A 24,605-nucleotide genomic window follows, 5' to 3' on the forward strand; every position below is an offset into this window, starting at 1 on the left:
CCCTCGTTCACACTTCAGTCCTTTTCTTTCCAATGGGAGCGGTCACGCAAAGAGCAGCTCTGTGGTCCCTCACTGCATGGCAGTCACCAAGTCTCTTTCTGCTGAAGCTAAACTATCATGAATTGTTTTGCTTTTATGTTTTTTTCAGGGATAAATAAGATTTTGTGTCATTGCGCATTTTCTTGCTACAGGGAAATTTATGTAACAATGCAAAGTATTTTCTCAACGTGGTGCTTCAGGAAAATATTTTTACAGCTGGAAGATTTAGTAACCTTTTTACCTCACTTTCCTTTTCATCTCTTCCCCCCCCCCCAAAACATACATTTGAGATTTGTGTTCCTCTGTTTTCAATCTTGTAATCTTTCAAAAATTATGTAATTTTAAGTCTGTCACCTGTCCTTGAGCCTCTCCTTGAGTTTGTATGGGTTTCCAGTTCATGAGGATTTTCCAGTATTTCTCTAGGGTTTTTTTCTGAGTGAATTTCCACATAGGCAATTAGAAAAAATGTCTTTGAAAGGGAAGTAGGAAGTGTACTTGGTTGTATGTTACAAAGCTACTCTGTACCTGACCTGAAGAAAACAGGTCTTGCTGGTAGGTGCAGATTATTTTTAAAAAAGGCAACTTCTTTTCTGTCCTAGGTTATCAAAGGACATGGTCAAAAGCAGCCAAATTGATTTGGGGGCTGTAATTGTTACAGTAATTATTCTCTTCTGCTAGTTAACAGAGAGGTTGTCTGTGTTATTCTAGCTGCTTTCAACCTTGGAAAATTAATTTTTTGCTGAAAATAACATTTACAGTTCCCTCATTGCTCTGAAGTCTAGACAACACTACATAGAATTGTCCGTGCATCATTTCTCCAATAGTTGCACAATGGTATGACATGAAATGCATTTTGATTTCAATTTGTAAAGCAATCAGACAGTGTATTGGTTTGTGTGTCAGAGTTTACAGTTTTCACATACTTCCTGTTTTAGAACTGCATCTGTATTAGTAAAAAAGAACAAGGTCGTTAAAGAAGAGATTGCTGTTGGTAATGTAAACTTTGTTGCCAACATCCTCAAAGTCATGACTGTGAGTAGATAACCTGTACGATCTAGCGATTACGTCTTGCTTCAGAAGAGCAGAGGGGTTTTCCAGTGTTGATTGTGACTCCGGATATTCCTAGAGACGGAATCAACTGCACGGTAGTTGAAAGCTGCTGTTGCACAGCTGTGTGAGTGGATCGTTTGCTGTGCCCATGGGGATGCAGGCTGGTCATACAGAACAGGGCTGCATCACAAAAACACTCGGCAGAATTCCACCAGCCTGAAGACGCCATGCTCCAAGACTGATACATAGGCTTGGTCTGAGACAAGCTTAAAAAAAATAATAGTTGAAAATGGCTAAAATTTAGGGACACATCAGCATGAAATTGCTTTGACTAGTCATAAAGCAGATCTATGTACCTCCAGACGTTCAATGTCACCTGTGCATCTCTCACATCCCGCTCTCCCTGAGAGTACTGATAACACCATGTAAAAAGAGGAGGAAATGGCCAGACAAACAAGACCAGCAGAAACCTACAAAGCAAAAGTTAAAGTTAATTACGGCAGATTGGTGGGATAAATCTGTGTGTCTGGGGACACCTATGGCACCTCTTTGCTCTCTGTGCCACTTTTAGACAGTGGTGATTGACTGGGCATTTCACAGAAGACACATCTCTCTGCATTAAGATCCATGAATGACAGCTTGGCAATTAACATTGATGTTTTGGCATGGTAACTCGTTAAGAACTGCTGGTTTAGCAGTACCTTTTAATGCATTAATGTTTAGACTTTAGATTTGATATTTCTGATAATAAATGCAGAGCATTATTTAAAGCAGAATATTCAAATAGGATACAAAGCAAGAGCAGAGCTCAGCCTTCTTGATTCAGTTGAACATAGCATTTTAGAACATGCTGAACAGGCTGGCGGCAGATGTGTATTTGGAACCTCCAGCATCAGAATGGATAGACTAGAACAGAACTGAATAGAATATTTTAGTTGGAAGGGACCTACAGTGATCATCTAGTCCAACTGGCTGAGCACTCCAGGCCTGACCAAAAGTTAAAAGCATGCTGTTAAAGGCATTGTCCAAATGCCTCTTAAACACTGACAGGCTTGGGGAATTGACCACCTCTCTAGGAAGCCTGCTCCAGTGTCTGACCACGCTCTCAGTAAAGAAATGCTTCCTAATGTCCAGTCTGAACCTCCCCTGGTGCAGCTTTGAACCATTCCTACACATCCTAACACTGGATACCAGGGAGAAGAGATCAGCACCTCCCTCTCCATGTCCCCTTCCTCAGGAAGCTGTAGAGAGCCATGAGGTCACCCCTCAGCTTCTATCTCTGAACTAGACAGACACTGTCTCCTTGGCTGCTCCTCATAGCACATGCCTTCCAGCCCTTTCACCAGCTTTGTTGCCCTCCTCTGGACGCATTCAAGGACCTTGACATCTTTCTTAAATTGTGGGATCTGGAACTCCAGGTGAGGAGTTCCTGAATACAATGCAACTGTTGAGCCTCTGGTCAACCAGTAGCCCCGGGTCCCTCTCTGTAGGGCTGCTCTCCAGCCTTTCCTCTCCCAGTTTACACAGTGCCCAGCATTTGTTCTTGTTAAATTTCATCCCATTAATCATTGCGTAATGCTTCAATCTGTCTAGATCCCTCTGCAAGGCCTTGTCACATTCAAGAGAAGAAAATCATGCTCTTGGATCCAGCTTCCTCATATATGTTCACTGACTCTTATCCACACTTGAGAGCTCCATTGCATAGTCAACATTCGTAGTCCATAGAAAAGTGGCATTTATTTTCTGTGGGAGTTTTGCTCACTAATGAGGTTTGAAAATGTGCTAAGGAAATCTGAACCGTTTTTATGAAGCCTGGATTTTTCACTGATTTTGAATTACTCTGTGGTGTTCAGAGAACAGCTGAGAAAACATGGTCATAGATGATTATTTCTATGGTGTTAAAATATCACAGTGGGGTAAAGGAGTTAGGGATCTTGATTTGGAAGAATAAGTATTCTTCCTCAAAACAGTTTTATCAGTGTTACGATTTTTCTTCATCCTGGTTTTCTAGTCTATGTACAAAGGTAAATAATTTCATGACATAAACAACAAACATTAGGAAAAATATAAATTAAAGAAAGTAATTGTATACAATTCTAATTGAGGGAGTTGGGGATAGATAAATAATTGGTGTAGTGACTGATGAGTTGTAAATTAGTGGAATAAATTATTTAATGTGCGAGTAATCTTTGTGAAAAGCTGTCGTTTAGCGTTTGAGGTGCTTGTTATATAATATTTTTCTACTTATACGTTCTTGAAAATAGTTTTGTTCGGCTTTGTTTCTATGCTCAGACTCAACACGGCACTGAATTTCAACAAAGAATATCTAAGAACTTGTTGCAGAAAGTACCTGTTAAAATTTCCTTTCCTGGGGATCAGACAAAGTAAGTGTGGAAGAGATTCTGAGCAGTTCGTATTCCCAGTGTGGAGGCAGGATCCATTAGTCCTGTCCTGACAGAGGCGTGTCTAAATCTTCTCTGAGAGTGGTGGAGAGTCCCCAGCTTCCTCGGGTGATCTGTTCAAGAACCTGAGTCTAGCAGAGCACACTGTTAGAAAGCTTTTCAGTAGCGGCCATAAGATGAGATCTTTTGAGTTTTTCGTGGAGCCTGTAGGCTTGTTACATGCTCCTACATCTCCAGGTGTAAACTGATCTCTTCAGACTTGGTAGAACTGGAGTCTAGTCAAACTCTAATGCTGACATTGTTTGAATCTCTCTGTGCAGTGTAATTCTTCCTCAAAACATTATTAACAAACTCCTGGATATTGCCTTAGTAGTTTTATCAGTTTGAGTTTTTTCTTTGTGTTTCTGTCTTATCCTCACATTTCTGGTAACAAGTCTGGGAAGGGGCATGAGAGAATATCAAAATTTTGCAGCTGCAAGATTAATGCAATTTAACTGACCAGCAATTCTTAGTGAGCAATCATTTCCATTGTTTAGCATTATCTTGTAGAAAATGGTATGTGCAGAGGATAATATGTGTCCCATATCTATGAAATATGAAAAATCATTAGCTACCACTAAATATGTAGTCAAATACACATGCTGCTACCATCACCATTAATCCATGCCTTTGCAAAGCATTCCATTAATGGCTTCACTGATTTTTTGCATGCAGATTGGTTGTCTACTTGCTCTTGATACATTATCAGTCATGTTACCGTCATCAGGCAAAGATCACTATTTCAACTTCGATTATTTCTGAAAGAAACCTGAATTTATTTTTGATTCAGAAGCTGTCAGCTTGTGAATAATTCATTATATGATTCAAAAGGTCTGAAACCCAGCCCTCATTTCCATGGTCTGTATTGGTTATTCTCAGATATTCTGTTAATATGAAATTCTGTATCTTTGGTGTAGCTAAATAACAAAGTTGTAACAATGCTTACTCAGAGCCATGAGATTTAATAAGGGAAACAAACCTTTTCCTGTTATTTTTGTTACAGGAGTAAGAATGCCCAAATACCGTTTCCTGACATCAATTGCATCAGGAATTCCATGCAACTCTGTGGGCTGCTCTTCCCCAAACTGCACCTTAATTTTTGATGGAGGGTTTAGGTGTAAGTAACGAGATGAGATGCACAATCTCTAGGCAGATAAATGTCACCTGTCTTTCATGTTTGATCACTTTTGTTGTTTCAACCTTCTTTTACCCAATAGTAACGTATCTGCTCTCTACAACTACCTGAAAGGGGGTTGTGGCGACGTGAGTGTTGGTCTCTTCTCCCAAGTAGCTAGTGATGGGACGAGAGGAAATGGCCTCAAGTTGCACCAGGGGAGGTTTAGATTGGATATTAGGAAAAATTTCTTCACCGAGAGGGTGGTCAAGCATTGGAACAGGCTGCCCAGGGAGGTGGTGGAGTCGCCATCTCTGGAAGTGTTCAAAAAACATGTGGATGTGGCGCTTCAGGACATGGTTTAGTGGGCATGGTGGTGTTGGGTTAGTGGTTGGACTTGATCTTGAAGGTCCTTTCCAACCTTAGTGATTCTATGATTCTGTATCAGTGCAAACCACAAAGATGAAAAACCTGCGTTGCCACTTCCTGTGATCCTCTCTGCAGAGACCTCCTCTTTGCATTTTAAAACAGTTTGTCCTGGTACTTCAAAGAATTACTGGTCTGTCTCTGCTCGTGTGTGGCATTGCTCTCTTGAGGGGAAGCCACAAAGCTGTGAAAAAAGCAGATCTTATTTGAATTAAGACTGTTTCTGCCGTGTTGAATCTTTCAGTCCTCACACAACCAATATTCCTGATGCTTGTGTATATTTTAAACAAAGACTTTGAGCATGCATTGTTCCCATATATTTGGGATATTGAAAATCTGAAATTTCATTTTCTTACCTTTTGTTTTTTGCACACCATTTGTGTTTTATTTTAATTGTTTTTGAATATAACTCTAATCTCCAAAAAGTTAAAGGTTAGTTTTCCCTAGCCTTGACTGAATAAGAGCACAGAAGGACTTGTGACTGTGTGTAAAAGACAGGATCTACATGTTCCTTAGTGTATTTAAGCTTCTCTCTATCTGGTGCTCAGGCTTCTCAATTCCTCTCACAAAATTCTTTTTTCATAATTACAGTCCTTGGGGCCAAGGCAATCATATTTATGGTGTCATTAAAAATTCTCAGACTCTGAAGAACAAAGAAATCATCTGAAATAGGAGACAATAGAACTGATAAAACATGAAAGACACATGATATTTACCTGTTTGGAGATAGAGCATGTTGTAAAGTAGAGCCAAAGATGACAGATTATATTTCCATTTCCCTTCTTAAACAGATGAGATATCTTACTTGAGTATCTCACTTTTTTTACTTCCAGTAAATGTGTGTAAATCTTGCTTTCATTCTGTTAATTTTGCAGGTTTCATTAAACTGAAGGATTCTAAAGAGTTATAATCAGGTAGTTCTTTAAGAAATACCTTGTGAACCTCATCTCAGCAGAAACGTTAGAAGATAGGTGCACATTTCTTAGAATGCAAACAGAAGCTTGTAACTATGTCAGAAATCAACATTAGAGGGCAGTACATTTAGTATTCCAGTACATTAGAGCTATATGGTTAACATTTGTATTTGCAGTGTATGCATATCAAAGAGTTGGATGACATATGTGAGCACCAGAGGATGTAAATACAAATAATGCACTACAATGAAATTAGGAAAAAAGAAATAAAAACAGACAGTGAGACTATTAGGTGGTAGTTGCCAGTGTAGTTAGCTGTTCCTCAGGTCTGCTGTAGATTTTTTTTAATGTAGGTAGTATTTTGGCAGAAAGCAAAATAAGAATGAAGACATTCATATATCTATACTCTTCTTGCATTAGCAGTAACTGGTGCTGCTCAGTTCTCAACAGCCTACCATTTGATTATCCAGTGACAGTGAGTCTTAGAAAAGTGAGATTCGACTCTAATCCCTATAGAAAACAAATATGCACTGATTGAGGATGATCTTCTAAATCTTTTCCATATTTGAGATCTATTACTCTTGGAACACAAGTGCTTTATAAAAAGGGCAATTATCACTTCATAAATAAAATATTACATCACAGTACTCTACTAGTTCCCTAATGTATCTTGCAGCTTTAAAAGCCTAATATGTCTTGCTGAACAGGAAAAAAGTAACCAGAAGGTATTCTAACTATCTATATATTTTGCAACAATTTCTTTTGAATAAAAAATATCTAGAATAGAAAAACAAATAAATATTTAATAAGCATTAATCATCTTACCTTTTGTCAAAGTATATCAACAACACAGTTTTACTCATATATTTTCATAGATGAAGTAAATACCAATGTTAGTAGGTATTTCCTGCATTATTTCCTTCAGTTCTAAACTTTAATGTATAGTTCTTTTCCAGATGTTTGATACAATTTTTCTCAAGCATTTTTACCTGGGTAAAAATCATATTGATGTAACCGGTGGGTGCAGTCCAGCTGATTCAGTTTCTCTGTCACCATTTCATAGGGAAAAGTTACCTACAAGTCAGAAAACGTAAGAATAGACAGATTTTTCGTCTTCCCCAACGAGTCAAGAAAAGGAATGCATTCAGCACAAGCAAAGGTAAGAGAACTGCATAGACCGCAGAAGTTGGAGGCGTAGATTTAACTTAGCAGTAATTCGGAATGCCATAGTGCTTCCCTGTGTTGAAATTAGGTAACAATTGGCAGCTATGGTATGGTATATAATCACTCAAATCCTCCTTCATTCTCTGTGTGCCTCTCACAAAAGCCAGTTGCAATTACGCCCTTGTACCTGGAGCAGTGCAGGGAAAACTGTCTTCCTGTGCCTTCAGACAAACTTCTCTCTAGGGACTCGAGAGGACCAAGGCCCCTATAGTGGCAGGGTAGACCATGTCTTAGCTTGGCTTGCTCCTTCCCGCTTACACATTTGATCGATTGCTGTCTCAGTAAGGCAATTCTCTCCTGATTTTGCCTGTGTAGGATGTTCAGAAGAGCATAGCAGGGGACTCCGACCCTCCTTCACAGCCTGGCACCTCATGTTCTTCAGTGCGTTGCACCTCCCACCTTCCCCTGTGACACACCCAACATATTCTTGACCAACACCGACCGTTGTTGCCCAAAGATTTTCCAAAGATGTGTTGATCTGTCTCTTTGATGACTGAGGGAGATCCAGAGGTCTATTGTCTGGGGGAACTGCTGACTGTGTGTTCCCTGCGTGAAAACAAAAAGTGATAGTATTAATACCAGATTCCCAAATAATCCTGTCTTCTCCTCCAAAACTGATATTTTTTCTGACCCATGGTTGTACAAATAATAGAAAAATCAAATCATTGCTCTACGCAATCATTTATATATTTTAACCTATGCTAGTGAGTGAGCCATGTTTTGCCACAGGTGTTATACATCTGTGATTATTATGAAGGGGATTGGAAGGATTGTGTTTTGCTGGAGGACCAAGAGCAGAGTGATGATCCATATGCATTGTGGGGAAAGTAGTCTTTTTTTTTTCTTATAAATGTCAATGAAAGTGAGGTAATCAGTAACTGAGAGACTTGTGGAGGTAGCAATAGAATAAGAATGAGAGAAAAATTCAAAATTATATATTTTTTTTGTATTAAATGTTTGTTCCAATCAAATTTGACATATGGGACAACTTCCATATGTCAGTAGTTTCACAGGTTGAGAATGAGAATTCTCAATACTGAGAATGCAGAATAGCTGCCTTACTCTTACTTGAATTCACTTAAGTAATAACAGTACTCCTGATGTCGTCAATTCATTCTCAATAATAAGTCATTAAATGTGGAAGTCATAGCTGATTCCATGATATTGTGATTTCTTCAAGTCCTGATTAATTATTAAAATGTTGATGATGTTGATTCTTGACAATAAAAACAATCTCTGCTTGAGTGCTGACAATTATTCTTTTAATATCGTTAGCATTTTGGCACAGATTTTGTTCTGTTATTTTGGTGCTACCAGGGAAAATCAGTGATCCAATGAACTGACTGCTGGAAATATTAATGCTTGTGTGGAGCTTCCTATTGAATAGTTACACAATATGGAATACGAAAGGGACAAAACATAAGAAACTGGAAGCTAAACAAGTTCCTGCTATACATAACACGCTGTACGGTCATTTCAAAATTAAGTAAGAATGAAGATTGTTAACACTGCCTCAGCTAATGTATGCTGGCTGCCACAGCTCTACAGAGCAGGGACACAAGCTTTTACTTTCTTCTAAACGTAATCACAGGAGGGATAACATTTCAAAATTTAGTAAAAGTCCATTTTAAAATAATGGACAAGTGGTGAAAGTTTTTAGGTTGACACAATTTATGGCTAAGAATTATTCACAAGCTGTAAGACAGTATCTCTCTTTTTCTTTTCCTCTTGACACCTTTCTCACCTGGTATGGCTGCCTTTGAGACCATGAGCAGTTAACAATTAATATTTTCAATTCCTATAATCCCCAACAAAACAGGCCACAGCTGGCTGAGATATTTCTGTGCTCCCAGTTTAAATGTCAGACAGTAATAGCAGTGTCAAAGCACGACAGAGATGCTACCAACAGGGTAGTTCCATTGGCATGGCGAGGCAGCATAGGCTGACAACCACAGCTGAAAAAGGCACTCGAATACCTCCCTGACCCTGATCACTTGTCCTTAACCGCAGGGAACGTTTCTGCCACTGTATGGTGAATTGGAAGAGCACTGATGCAGGTTAAAACTAAGCTGAGTTTGCTTTGCTGATTTAATTTTAACCTGAGTTATTTTTTGACCCAATTTGTTGTAGGACTTCATGAACATTTGTACTGGCATGAAGAAGGGGACAGCTGAGGATTAAGAATAAATAGCGAAGGGAGAAGCAGACTTTCCCCCCCGCACCCCAGCCCCCTTTTAGCAACAGTGCTAGTTTAAAATGCTCATAAAACTCTGGTGCTCCTCTCTGTCCTGCTGTAGCCTGTCTCAGTGTGCATGAAGAGACATCTTGGACATCTCCATGTTGTTCTCAATTGTTCTCAGTCTAGACCTATCCAGACTGCTGTTTTTAATTCTAAATCTTAATTCGGTGTATGAGAGAGTAACATTTTTTGAAATGTGTGTTAATTAAACCCATGGTGGGCGAGAGCAGACAATAGCAATGTTGGATATATGCAGTTTCTTCTGTATTTGGCATTTTATCTCTGATAACACGTCCCAATATGAAAAGATGTGATATGTGATGGATATCTGCCAATTACCTACATTTTATCCTCTCAGAATATGACACTGAATTTCAACGAACTCAATTCAGGAAATTCACTCTTAACGATAACAACATGATTTAGGCTACCAGGTCCAGAACTTTAAAGTTTGCTTCAAAGCCAACTGAAATTGTGATCAGTCTTGATTTTGGGAGGCTTTTGGTCAGGTCTTTTGAAGATAATACCCACTATGTTGGTTTTTTTTTTTTAATTATTTCCTGGTGACCTTGGAAAAGCCCAGCAGAATTCACTGAATGGAGCAATTCTGAGCTGACCTATGGTGGATACCCTAGGAAGGAATGAAATCAAGGCTTCGTTGTGTGCTCACTGCTTGGCATGTAGAGACTTAATTTTACCTGTCATCTTTTGCACTTGGTTGCTCTTTTTTAACGACGTGGATAATTTCTCCCAGCATGGCGGGGTATCTCTGTTTAGGACGGAGCCAAGATAATGAAGGAGTTGCCTTTTAGGGTGGCTGAATCACAGTCTCTTCAATGTAGAAGAGTTTGGCTGAGCATTAAATATGTCTTTGTTTAATCAGGTTATGGCAAGAGGACACAAAGGCTTTCGACACTGAAAACTGCTTTAGTCTCAAATCTAGCAAGACAATAGAATTACATTAATCTAAGGTGCAGAGGTTCTTGCTTCCTGCATCAGTGTCCAAATAGTATTGTTAAAATGGCCTTAAGGACTATTAGTTGAAGACTCACAGGCATTTTTATTTCCCCATTTTCCATTTATAGAGACAAGTGATACTTAGTTATGCTTGGTCATAAGATTCCAAACTTAAAAAAAGAACAATTTGGGGAATTATCTTTCCTGTCCCAGACCTCTATTTCAATCCCATAAACTGGAGAGCTCCAAAGGAATTGGTAATGTTCTGAAACCTTTTAAGCAGTTTTGGAAATACAGTAAAGTATTAGAACCTCATCCATAGAAATCTACTGAAATAGATCACATTCACCGCCTCCAGTGTACAATTTGCTCGATTATGGGTTACTCTGGCTTTAACAAATCTTTGAATATTGCTTGTTAAAGGTTATAACTTTTTCAGGGAATTGAAGATAAGACGGAAATCATGACGATAGGTTTATATAATCTGTAACCATTAGGGTTTTAAAATTCTACTTGTCCTTGACCACTTCAGCATTCATTGAATTTAGTCGTATCTTACATGAAAAACATTGATTTTCTGCAGGACACGACATATGCTAAAGCTTGTGTCCATGTATATGAAGACCTAGCAGGTTCATCCTAATAATCTTAACATTATCTAGTAGTTCTGTAATGGCTTTAGGTAGAACTCAAATCCCTTGTAAAAGATGTTTTCTTTGTCTCTGTTCACATGGCTGAAGCCACTGCAAGCCTGCAGGTTTTTGAAAGGCAGGCCAGCTGGTATGCTTGAGAGAAAGATCCTTAAGTGAGCACTTCTGAGCTCATTTTCCTGCCACGTGGATGTGTCTTAGCGCTCTTGTGCCTTGCCTGGCTGCCCTCACCCGTGCCACTTGCCCTTCTGACACATCCCTGCAGCCGGCGTGGGGCAGACACGGCCCAAAGCCTTGTCTAGGAAGGCTGAAGTGTGCCCATAAGGGAAGGGCAGGTGAGATATACTTACTGAGGCCTCGCTAAATTTAGGCTACCTGCAAAGAAACTGTGAATGTGAAGTGGAGAGCTGACAAAGTTCCTAGGAACATTTAAATCAGCAAGATATAGATATAACACTGATCAGTTTTGAAACCATCATTTAAAGAAAAACCGTGGTCTGTATGGGATGTATTTTCTACCTCTAATTTATGCGGCTGTATATGGAAAACCTCATTCTCCTCATTTATCACCTTCGTGTACTGTATCTGCATTAGCCCCAGTGAGGTTGTAATAAACAGTAAGTGGTAATAGAGTGTATATTCTCTGCTGAACTGTGTACTCTTTGGAGCATGAGTGAGCTCATCTCCGCTGAGATCACGTCCTGCTTCCCCTTTTTTTCATTTGCTTTGATTCATCTTTCTTGCCAAAGAAATTTGGAGGCAGATTTTTCCAGCTGCTCCTGAAAGAGTCGGGAAGTATGAAGTGATGTGAAGCATTCTGTCCTCCACACATCACAGCCAGCCTGCTCCTAAGCAGGAACTGTGCCTAACTCCCGAATTTTGATCCGTGTCATTCCTGAGACATGTTACGCAGCAGATACTGCAGTAGTTCCTATGTACACTCGTCATGCTTTCTGTGCATCTCCCTGCAAAGGAAAAGGGATTTATGAGCAAATTTTTGTTGTGTTAACATGTGATATGATTTATTACTGTTCTGATTGTGATATTATTTTACACTCTGTAGTTGAACGTGCAGGGAGTGTCTTTGACACAGGGTGAGAAAATGAGTGTTATAGTCCAAAGTGTGAGACAAGACTGTGGTAACACCAGTAAAAAGACAGGTCAGCACAATCTTTGTGTGTATGGTAAGAAGTGATATTGCAATGTTACAGTCACAGAACTGTGTAGGTTGGAAGGCACCTCTTGAGATCATCTACTTCAACTCCAATTATTCTTTGTACAATAATATATAATGGTTAAGGAAATAGTTCTCCTTTGACATCTCTCTAATATTCCGTGTATTTGTAATGTATGTGAAGAGAATATTATTAAAATATTTCCCCAAGTAATAGGAAAGTTCCTTTATTAAATACATATTTTTACTGAAATGCCCCTGGGGCATGATTTCTAACACGTTCCTCCTCTCCAAACAGAAAGTGAGGCAAAATATATACTTAAAATCTTTTATTTAAATTAGCGGTAGCAATGCACACGTGCCAGGTTTGGCACATCTATCTTTAATATAGTGACATATAATGTATAAAAATTCAGCATGTGTACTGAGATTCTGTCCGTACCTGGGTCTAGCAAAGGCTGTAAGCACTCCCCTTTGAAGTACATAGAACTGCTTGCATACTTCAAATTGACTGTCTGCTGAAATATCTTACTGAACCTGTGCCTCACATTGCCAATTAACTCATGTCTCCCCCACAGAGGTGTTGCCTTAATCACATGTTATTCAAGCCTTACTTGGCTGCTCAGTTTAATAACAGCACATGAAGCGTAGACGGCAGTCTGAATCCCGGGGGTTTCCCACGGTGTCCGGGCACTGAGAAACATCTCTCCAGGCCAGTGGTTGCCAGCTGATGGTGCTCATCAACACCAGGGGTGAGTCGAGGAGGTCTGCCAGGCTTGCCCATGTGGCCGCTTTGACAAACACAGCGCTGCCAGGAGCTGTTAACACCTCGAGGAGGATGTTCAGACTCTTCTCACGTCTTGTGAACCCATGGGAGGCAGTTCAGGCCCTTCTCATGTCTTGTGTCCCTTCCTCCTCACACTGCAACACCTCTGTACCTCTGGCTGCAGCCGTAGCACCGTGCTTCTACGGAGGCTCAGTGCTGCTGCAGGTCTGGGGAAGGAGGTGGACATGGACTCCTAAATGAGGCCCTGGATGAGAGTGGGAGGACGTGACAGCAGTGAACCACTGCACTCAGCATGCACCTGCATTTCTGAAACACCTAAGTGCCTACAGCATTTCTGAAAATTGGTTTTTGGCCACTAGAACCTGTGTAGCTAAGTGTAGATACCTTGCAATAGCTAAAAGTAGATACCCAGACAGTCCAGCCTCCCTAAATAAGGTCCCTGGGCTTCACATACAGCCCTTGCAGGAAGGCAGAACCATTCAAAACACCCAGAGGGAATCACCCAGAGCTAGTGAAAAGCAAAATGTAGGCAGAGGTATGTGCCTGGAAGTTGCATCTTGCCTTTACATACTTCCACCTAATCATTAGATCTCTTTTTATTCCGAATCAAAAATATATGGAGAGGGCTGTCTCTATTTTTCAGTAGGAGACATGTACTTGCAATTGTGATAACTAAGGATATAAGTGAAGTAAGGCTTGGAGAGAGAGGTAATTTTTTTCATCTGTCTAATTCAAAATGCTGGAAAGACAAAGACTTACTTCTTTTTGTTGTTGTTGTTACTCTTGGTTTTTTCTTCTTTTTAATCTGGGTTCTGTTTTCTGATAATAATTAGGCAGTTCATCTACAGAGTCAAAGTTTGTTCCTGTACTTATCCACTCATTCAGATTATATTTGCCATGTACTTTTTCTATTAAATTATTCACTAGCAGCCATGATAAACTGTGGACATCTGTTTTGTTGACTGGGACTTGATTTCTCTCAGTTTAGGAGTCATAAAGAAGTTTCACATTTTCAGGTGATTGCATGTACAGCTACCCCTGCTGTATAACAGTTATATGTAAAGTTATCTATCTATCTGCTTTACTTGCGTTTTGCATTCAGAATTGAACTGTCCAGTTTTGAAAATGTTTTCAAAACATGTGTTTTCAAAATGTTTTCAAAACAATGTTTCTTTTTCTTAAATTGTCTCTTCTTCCAAGATTCTTCTCAGGTTACCTACAATCAACCTTTGCTATTCAACTGCAAAAGCCTGTGATAGCCTCTTGGTGTGTAACACGTCACTGTTCTGCAGTGATCTTACATTTTCCTCCTCTTCTACCTTCCCCTTGGCTATGACCACTGGTGTCAGCTTTACATGAGGCTACATTTTGTGGGTCTGTCCATACCTAGCAGTGTTAAGTATCATTAACAGCCCAAAGTTGTCCTGACACCTGACTGATAACTCCACTCAAATAATGTATAAAAACATGAACCAAAAAAGATTCATCAAGTAAAAACTCCTCAAAGAACCCCAAACCTAGGCAGCAAAAAAATGTAATTCATTACATGCATCTAAATTGATTAGTATGCATTAATTTGCTTTGTAATTTTTCTATTTAGGCTTGTTGTGTATGGCAAAGAGTTTTGCTCCATACAGGTAGTTGCAAGAATCAGAGGTGTAGTGAAGCAGTGTGCAAGAGGAGGCTGTTGCACTGTTATACGTGTGGTTTTAATAAACCAATTATTTTACCAGAGCACTCTGTATGAAGAAATGAAGTGATTCTGATGACAGAAGAGATGTGGCCTGTGATTAGCAGCAGGTCTCTAGAAACTTCTAGGGAAATACAGCAAGTAAATTATTTGCAAGACCGACATGAAAATATTAGTGTAATGCAAATGGGAAAAGTACAGGAAGACACATAACGTCACTGGCATTGTTGCTCGATGAGGCTTGGGGTCTGATCAACAGAGAGGAAGGAGGCAGCTGCTGTAAGGCGGGCAAACATTTAACACCGAAGTAGATGCTGCCGTGGCAGAAAGCACTGTGAGTTTTAATTTCCAGGAAGGTAGTTCAGCTCTCAAAGGTCTGGGACGTGCCTGACGGGGAGATCCACGCTGGGAAACGGGGAGATCTGGACTGTCCCCTGCTCAGACTCCCATTTGCGGTACCCATTCAATCTTCCACAAGTGCAGATCTCCTTTAACTCTTTCAAGTATCTGAAAACAGTCAATTTGCCCCCTCCCGACACCTCCAAATTAATTTGGCATGTATTGTAACCTACAATAAAATACTTGGAGTTATTTGGCATCTTTTGTGTGTCAGGTTCATAAGTATCGTGTTTGTGAAAACTAGGAGAGTCATGACAGGTTTCTCAATGCTTGGGTGAAAGCTCACATTTGCCTCGTTGACTTCCTCAGTTCATAGCAACTGTGGGTCAGGATCTGGGGAATGATCTATCTTTGACTAGAGTTCACAAAAAACTTACTTGTTTTCATACAGTTTCTCCATTTTCCATCACTTTCCTTGTCTCCTTTCAAGCTATAAATTTGACTCCCAGAAACAGATTCACTGATGTGAATTAGAGCAGGATATGAAGGCAAAGCCATAATTTGTTCATTATAGACTTCATAGTGCAAGCCTTTCCATTTATTATTCTCATTGCTGTATCTCCTGCCACGTGGAACAAACTCCTTGCTGATTCCCTAAAATCTTTCTCAAGCTTTGAGAGTCTATTTGTTTTGTAAGAAAAGTTACGGTCTGCAGATTTTATTTGGTTTTTGTTTGTTTGTTGGTGGTTTTTCTTTTTTTTTGTTAATGGAAACAGTTTTGGGCTTTGACTTCTTGGCATTTATGTTTTGTCATCCAATTGCCTTTTTTCTTATCCTTCTCTTTCCCCTTCCCTCCCTTTTTTTTTTCAAATTTCCAAAGGAAATAAAAATTGAATAAGGAGAGAATATGATTTCAATGTCTCTGTGGTCCTGAATCTTTTTTTGCATGAAAACGTTTTGAAATAAGCATCAAATAATATTAGTGTTTGTAAATTTTTTTTAAACATTAAAGATAAAAGAAATTTAACTGGTATTAATTTCAGTCTTTCCCAAAAAGCAGATCTTGAGATTTCTCTTTTTCATTCCAAACCTACTATGGCTTTATTACCATAAGGCTTGTGTTGCTTTTCTGCTTTTTTAAAATCTTTCTTTCACTTTGGCAAAGATTTTGTCTACATTTTTCTGCTCTTCATGAACCAGGAATTGCTTTATCATTCTCAGAAGAAAAGTAAAGAAAATAATGAATTGAGACTAAGTGTTAGCTATTCCCCCATGTAGCCTCTCAGGAGTACAAAAATAGATTACAGCGTGCTGAATAAAAGATCACTGAAGTCTGTTCCCTTCATATTCCAAGCTTAAGCTTCTCCTTCTGCAAGCATTTGTTTTGCTGGTGGAATATCTAAAAGGCTGTCAGGATGCATAGAGGATTAAAATTTAAGCAGAGACAGGACTACCTAGGAGCAGCCATTCAAAGATTGCCAGTAGTTTTGAGGGCTAAGAGGAAGCTGTGAGTGAAATGCTTTGCGGCACTCTTTGGATTCTCACTAGAGCTCTGAATTACCTTTATTAGACAGCTTATCTTTCTGACAGGAGTGCTAAAGCTATGCTGTGTCTTTGAAAAAGGAAAAAAAAAAAAAAAGAAGAAAGAAAAGGAAAGCAAATTATGCACCTTGTGGTGCCTCAAGGGACGGTTTTGCAATCATGCTGAGCCTAATTGACGAACATGTTGTGCTTGTGCTAAGTCCTCAAAGATTTCATAGCACGTCAGCAAATATGCTACTATTCGCAGTTCAGTTTGATATTATTTGGTTTGTGTCAACGCTGTGGAACTGTGGTAAAACAACATGTGATCTGATTCCAGCCAGCTCACCCATTAAAATCATCAATCAGCCCATGCTATTATTCATAGAGGGGCACCTGTGTGGCCAGGCTGGATTAGATGAACAGTAGCATCAGGTTTAAATTACAAGGAGAACAATTTAATGGAGCCAGATTTAAAACATGGAGCTTTATCATTATGGGGAAAGAAAGAAGCAACGAGAGCTGCTGTGATTTCAGCTTCTTCAATACCTCTTGTTTACGAATGAGAAGAAACAGAAGAATCCAGCCTAAGGTACCAGTGGTTGGCATTTGTTTTTCTTGTTTGATGTACAAATGTTTGTATCAGGTTACGACATACCTGTTGTGAGGAATGGAAAATAACTATTAGAAAACAGAAGGAAGACAGTTTGATCAGTTGCACCATCTACCATCAGTTCCATATGATATTTTTATTGGGTTAATCATTATTTTAATTTGTTGGAGAAGGGGAATTAAAATGACAATTTTTAATGAAAACATTAACATTATTAATGCTGCAAAGTTAAGAACTGTTTACATTTTTAAGTTACAGGAGTATCTTATATGTTTCTGCATAAATGGTGAGCAAATGATTAATTTGTAGAATCCCAAAGTACCTATGGTTCTGCAAAAGTTTTCTGATTGACCTTTTGGTTTATGTGAGAGGGTTTGTCGTTTTTAAAACTACATGTATATTGTAGACAGATGGTCTATTTTTTATTTTGGAGAAAAAAAGATGCTCTATAGAAATCCTAGTGAGTTGTATTAATCTGAAATCAAAAGTCCTGCCTTTTTAAAAATGCATGTTTCTAAGTTTAAAGCTAACATTTTATCCTTTTGTTTAAACTGACTTTCTACAGGAAAATCAATGTGAGGGGTCATTCACTGATGTGCTACCAATTTTGTACTAGTATAACCCCTCTTAAGTAACGAAGTTGTGAAACAATGCCCCTGGTTTTCCTCCCCACATGGCATTCTTTAGGAACTCACCTGAATGTACAGGTGTATGTCTTGAGGTTTATAGTGTTTGGGAAAGTATTTAGTAGGTGCAGTTACGAACTATACAAGTGCTGAGAGGCCTTGATTGTTCTGGGCTAGCCCCTCCGGCTTCCACTTCCAGTCATCACAGGGGTGACACAGACGTTTCCCAAGTTTGACGTGCAGATTGGTAGAAACAGCTGGAGGTCTTTCTTGAAAGGAAGATCTTGTAAGGCTTTCAGGGCTTAATAGGAAAGTTAAAAATTCTTTTCCATCGTGATAATGATCCTACTTGCCTATCATCTATTTTTGCCTATGACTTTTCAACATACCTAGAGCTACGTTTCATCTGTGCACCCCACTCGATTTACATCAGCTTATCTGGTCCATGTCCAATTCCTGCTTCTCATGTGATTCCTCTTCAGTTTGTGAGTCCAAGAATAACCATATTTTCTGTTCTTGGAATAGTCATAAGGACGGACTGATGCTTTAGAAAAACTTGTTTGAGCACTGATTTCTAGGCTATGTCTGTTGCCCAGTCTCTTTCCTAGAATTGGTGGTGTTGCTAGGGTCCTGGTGGCTTTGTACAGCTGTTTGGAAAATCCCTGTGTATCCAAATTCTATTTGAATTCAGTCATGGACCCTTGCTCAAACGTTAGGAATTATCTCCAAGGTTATGATAATTACATCCTTACCTAGACAATGCTTTAATTTCCTCCTGTGTAGAACAGCATTCATGATTCTTATCTAGCTTTTGAGTCCTCTTAGAACTGAACAGCATTAGTAATTTGTTTTTCTTGCTTGCTAGGAGAAGGAGCACATCCTAACCATGATAGGAGTTGTCAATAAACTTGAAAGAGTCAACTTCTAGCAAATAATTTAAATGTTAGAAACTTGACTTTATCATATCCCAAGCTTTTGCACTTTTCTGTGGAAGACGCACTCTTAAGAAGTCAGAAACTGTGTGACCGGCTTTTCCGCTTCCAGCAGGCTTGGACTAGCTGGTTCATCTGGTGGGACCTTTGCTCAAGAAAATATATGCAAAACTTTAAATCACCCATTCCCTTTGCACTGATTTTGCAACAGTCTTATTGACATAGTACATATGCTTTATTACCACAAATAGAACAGGAGTGGTTTAAGAAGTATTCTGGCAACTCCACTCACATTATTCTTTAGGGACTTAGAGTATTCACTTCCCCTGTTTCAACCTGCAGTGGCAGCTTTCTCCATGGCACTGGTCAAGCCTGTATGTATGCCGCCACACAGGGCTGGACAAAAAGGCTTCAGTGTATTGTTCCTCTGTATCTTTTGTCCTCACTCAGATCAGGAAGACTGAAGTGCAGGAGGAGCACAGTAAAGGGTATAAAGAGTAGAATTAATCTAATCAAAGTTTAGGGATATAGAAATTCAGGATAGCTAGTCTATATTATTTGCATGGGCTCCTTCCCAAGTCAAGCCAATAAAAAGAAAGGGGTACCTCCACAGGGAAATCTATTTACTTTGAACATTTAGGCTAAGATGGAATGAATCTTCCTCCCACTCCAGAATGCCTGTTCCTTTGCAGGGGAAGTTTTTTAACTTCCTTTACCTCTAATACCATTCTGCTTCTCAGAGATGTTGCCGGATTTAATAAATCTGTAGTTAAGGTTTTGTCTACGTGATCATCACAGCCAGTGATCACATCCACAGGGAATTTATCTACCATTGCACTTAGCTCATTTAATTAAATAGCTTTCAGAAATGGCTATTTTTTAAATAATGAGTTACAAAGACCGTAACTTTTTCTTTCAAGCTTAAAAAAAACTGTTTTGTGATTCATAGCTGAAACATTTTATGCACTGTTTTTTACTTCAGTGTATCATGACTGAAATGCAGTAGTAATCCTGGCAGGTTTCTCTTGCTTTGATAGTATTGTTGAGAAATGTGGGACAAAGCAGTTTCTTGTGTTGTCAAAAATTAGTTGGTCCTCTTCAGGTATGAGAATCATCCTAAAGATTGCTGTACGACTTAGTACAGAAAATTGGAATATGCTTACAAGAATGTAATAAAATAAAATTAGGATAATAGAAAGCATTACAAAGCATGGAAATAAATCAAAGAAAATAAAGTAGAGGACATTCTTCTTAATGGGGGACAGTTGAGTGCATGACCATATCTGTCCTTCACTCTTTTCTATGTAGGCTGTCCTAGGAATGTTAATAGTTTCTCAATAAGAGTCAAAACCTGAAATAGAAAGGTATGGCCCAGAGGGTTGTAGAGCTATGTAAAGCTGTATTATAAATCTTCTAATTAAAAGAATGGCTGTGCTACAACAAAACAGAGGGAGTGCGGTGTGCAGCTTTCTGTCTTATGTACCCCACCTCATACATCTAGCACAGCTGGTTGAAAGAATAACACTGAGTGCTATTAGCAAGTGCTGGTAGTGATCATGGTACCTCCCCATCTATGTAGTACATAAATGTGGTATCAACAGTGGACTGCACTGATAATTTCTGGTATCACAAACCTGTATTTTCACAGTTAGAATATATGCCACACACTACATTAGTCAAATCCCTTCTTATGAACCTTGGTGAAAATTGCTCAGAAATGCATGATATACCTGTGGAATACAAGAGTTGGAGTGGAACTAGCTGTACGTGCTTGCTCTTGCCTGTTTGTCTGTATATATTTGTGTGGGAGTCATTTAACTTAAATACAACAGATGGGTGGTTTTGCTGTTTAATTTGTATTCCAGCACATGGCATCTCCATGCATTCCCGGGGCTGAACCTGCCCTGCTGGTGTGACAGTCTGTGTGGTTATTTGGCTAGAGAATGAGAAGTTTCTCTTATATGTGAAGTGTAATACTGGGGAGGATTTCACAGAATCACAGAATCATTAAGGTTGGAAAAGACCTTTAAGATCATCAAGTCCAACCATCAACCCAACACCACCATGCCCTTTGTTGAGTAGAGAGATGCCAAGCTTGGAAGAATGGAAAAGTGTGAGTGATGCACCTTTTAGGGTGGTGTACCTCAGCAATTATATTAGGCAAGGGCATTGTGTAGACCACCATGCATGCAAAAAAATACCTGTTTGTCCTTTAACCACGCTGTGAAAAGTGGTGCTCATTCCAGGAGCATTAGCAGCCTTCTAGAATAGCTTCTGTGGGTGAACATGTATTTTTTCTTTGAAAACCCTGGTTTCTGAGTGAAAGTAGAACTATTCTGGGTTGTTGACAGATTTAAGACCGGCAGGGAACATGCCATTCTTTGGCTGTATGAAGGAGGAGAGCACATTGTATTTTTGGTGTTAGATATTCCCCTGAAAGGGTGGGGGTATAGGGACGCCTCCATCAGTGCTCCGTCACACTTGCACAACACCTGCAAGAGGAAAAGGAAAGACAGGATGGCAGCTAAGCTCTGTCTCACTACCCATACCAAAATGAGAGCCTCATTTTCTACAGGGCAGAGCAACTCTGCACTGATGCCAACAAGAACCATAGACCAAGGTGCCACAGTTTGGTCCTCAGTAAATGACATATGATGTCCAATGAGAAATCAACCCTTGAGGTATTAATCTATTTCCATTTTCCAGGCTGGCAGTCTAGATGAATAGATTTTACTCACTGTATAGCAAGGTCGTTGTGACAAATTTTGAAAAAATACAAGTTCAAGTGTTTTTTTGGATTCACAAGCACAGTGAGAAAGAACAGACTGAGACGGCAAGGAGAACAGCCAATCCTGTTATATTTGTCTTTCTTAATACTGACTTGCCATGATAAATATGGAAAATTATATTTGGCTAGAAGGAGGCTGAGAAAGGGAACAGATGGCCACCAAAAGAATACTAGAGCAGCTAATAGTCACTGGCATATTTCCTGGATAAAAACTTAAATCTGAAGCCAAGGAGAGAGATTATCCATTTTTTTCCTGAGCAGGGTACTGTGTATGAAACTGCTCCTGCTATGCTCTGACTAGATGAAAGTGGGCTTCCTGAAATGCATTCACTGAATGGAATAATCAACCTCTATCCTGCAGTTAACGGCTCTTGCAGTTATGCTGACAGAAATAGTTGACAAGGTGGGGAAAATGTTTATGTTCCTACTGTATTTTGAGTGAGTGAGAGTGCATTTGTTATGGCTTTTTAATATATTGCATGATTTAATACCTACATTGCATTATCTCTATGTATTCTACAGGCTTTAGTCAGTTTTGATAGAGGAGAGAGAGAAGAAAGTGCCCATTTAAATGAGGAGACAATGGAGTCTATATTTTATATAGTTGTGTATTTTATAATTTCTAAAATTCTAATGCATTTCTGATTTCTATAGTCAACTGGGAACTTAAAAAAATAAGCTGACATTTGGGGAATTATGAAAATGTGTCACAGTTTCTGATTTTCCAGAATGCTGTATGCTGAGTACCTAAAATTCTTTATGACTGCAGACTAGGTAGTGAATGAGGACATTGTTCTGTTTCTTGAGTGGTAATTGGGATTAGCAACGTAATGGCTGGTGATACATGATTTGAAGGGCTGGAATAGCAGGAGATGATAGTTTGGGATTGAAGTGCAATATTGGAGCTGTAGGACAGGCCGAGTGCTACAGGAGTAGGACAGCCAGCAGTGAAATGGAGTGGAATAGTAACAGTTGCTGCAGTTTTTCTTTAGAGTGCATCTGCCAGTATTAGACCAGTCACAACAGCTCAGCTGTAGATCCCACACTAGATGTACAGGATTTTGCTAGAGGAGCAGCTGGTGGGTCATCTGGATGAAGACCATCAAATAAGTCACTGTGCGGACTTAACTGATTGATCCACCTGCTCCCCATTCAGCCACCAGCAGGACTGTTGTAGGCACAGATCAGCTTTTCCATGGATAAAAGATTATGCTATTTACCTATTTGGGAGAATGTTATGAAGGGTTGATCAGTTATTGATTTTAAGGTGTTTTGAATAAATTGCCCAAAGAGCACTGAAGAACTGTAAACCCTTAATAAGTAGGTTTTGAGAAAGGGAGACGAAGAGAACCACAAATTTCCATGATAAAAAAAAGGCACAGCCATGGGCTGATGGACTGATTTTGCTTTTGCAATGTAAAAGGAGAAATGTCCATCTCAAAATCTTGTTAATCTTTCCCCAGTGAATGGAAATTAAATGGATTCCAAATTCTGGCAGCATATCTTGGAGCTCAGTCACCTGCTTCCTTAGCTCTTGCTGAGTTTTAAAGACATTTCATGAATTGTTCATGCTCTATTAGTAAATACAATATATATTGAAATTTATATCTAGCAATATAGACATCACTGCATAGCCTTTTAAAAGTATTACTAAGAAACAAAATGTCATTTTGGAGTGAAGACTCTGTAGTCTGTACAGGTACATGAAGTCCACTGTTTCTTTAGTTCTCAGTGATAGCTGTTTCTTTCTAAAATCTTGGCTTTTATATTGACCTGTAGTTAGAAAAGCCCAAAGTGGTTAAGAAACTGTCTCTAAATGGAGTGTAATGTTTTCATTAGTTCCAGAAACTGAAAAATAAAGCTAGCTGGGAGTAAAGTATAGATGAAGTGTGGGAAAAAGTATAACATGTACTAAAATTAATAGTCTTATTAAGACCTCGGTTGATATATCTAGTAGAGTTATGAATGTGGATCCCAGACTCATCTTCAGAACAAATGTGATTCTCCCTTGAAATACGTAATTTGCATGTGAAGTGTTTGTCTGTAAAAATACTCTGGCACTGGGTTTTCCATAGACCATCTATGTAAATTCACATTGGAAGACAGTGACCAGAAGGACATTTGGGCAAAGTATACCATGCTTTAGGACATTCATATGTAGGATGCAATAATGCAGTGCCTCTCTTCTGGGGGCATTTGTTGTGGTGGCTCTGGGGTTATGTTGGATTTAGTTAAGTGCATGATCCCTTAACCCTGGTCAGCTGATCTCTAGTTCCAAATCAGAATCACTGACTCTGTCCTGCAAAGTCAGTACCTTTCCCTTTCCTAATATTCTCCTCTGCTCCACACATGCCCATGACCTTTGCTCTCAGACTGTACACAATTAGCATAATAAGGCTAAACCTAGAGCTGTTTCGCTCAGCTTGTTCTGAATCTGAAGTTCACCCTTCAAACTTGCAGAAGGACATATTTATTTATGGGGTTTTTCTCCCTTGACTTTTCAAATGAGAAGAAAGAGAAAATGCCTGCCATGGACACTAACAGCACAGTTGTCCAAAGGGCGGTTTCTAGGTGTCCTGCCCAGCTTTAGTGGTGCCTTCGTGGCTGACGGTTAGACAGTTGAAGCTGCATGTCAGAGGGCAGCATTCCCTTCGTGTGGTCAGGTAGATTTGTACATAGTTTTCTCTCCATATCTAGCTTGGAAGTGTCTTCTAGAGGTCTCTAATCTAACCTCACCTCCAAGGATGGAGATCCCACCACCTCTCTGAGCACCTGTTCCATACTTAGAGAGGAGGATGTGTAGGAGCCATTGCACATGCACCTTCAGCTTGATCTGCACCTTTGTGTCAACGCTGACGTGCCCTGGATAGATCGGGCTCTCTGTATGTGCATGGGTAGGTTATACACCAGCTGCCCTCACCCACTACAGCTCCTGTATACCTGCAGTGTATCGGGACAGATGCAGCGGTTCAATCTGAGTTGTGCCTCCTCCTTCCAGGCTCAGACCGGGGCCCTTTCGACGCAGCGAGGCTGCGCGGTGGCAGGCGTTTATGGCACAGGCCAGCAGAAAGCACACTAAGC

General features: G+C 39.5%; 1 protein-coding gene across 1 annotated transcript in view; it reads left to right on the forward strand.

Moving 5' to 3' along the window:
• Positions 1 to 21,903: 21,903 nt before the first annotated feature.
• The window catches only part of DYRK4 (dual specificity tyrosine phosphorylation regulated kinase 4), a gene marked incomplete at both ends in the record, with an annotated part of 28,316 nt that continues 25,614 nt past the window's right edge, over positions 21,904 to 24,605 (forward strand). Inside the window, one exon of the mRNA XM_082007754.1 lies at positions 21,904 to 21,927. Within this exon, the coding sequence (XP_081863880.1) occupies positions 21,904 to 21,927 (24 nt within the window). The remainder of the gene's footprint in view (positions 21,928 to 24,605) is intronic.

Source organism: Phaethon aethereus (genome assembly GCF_964289735.1).
Source record: "Phaethon aethereus genome assembly, chromosome: 1".
NCBI lineage: Eukaryota > Metazoa > Chordata > Aves > Phaethontiformes > Phaethontidae > Phaethon > Phaethon aethereus.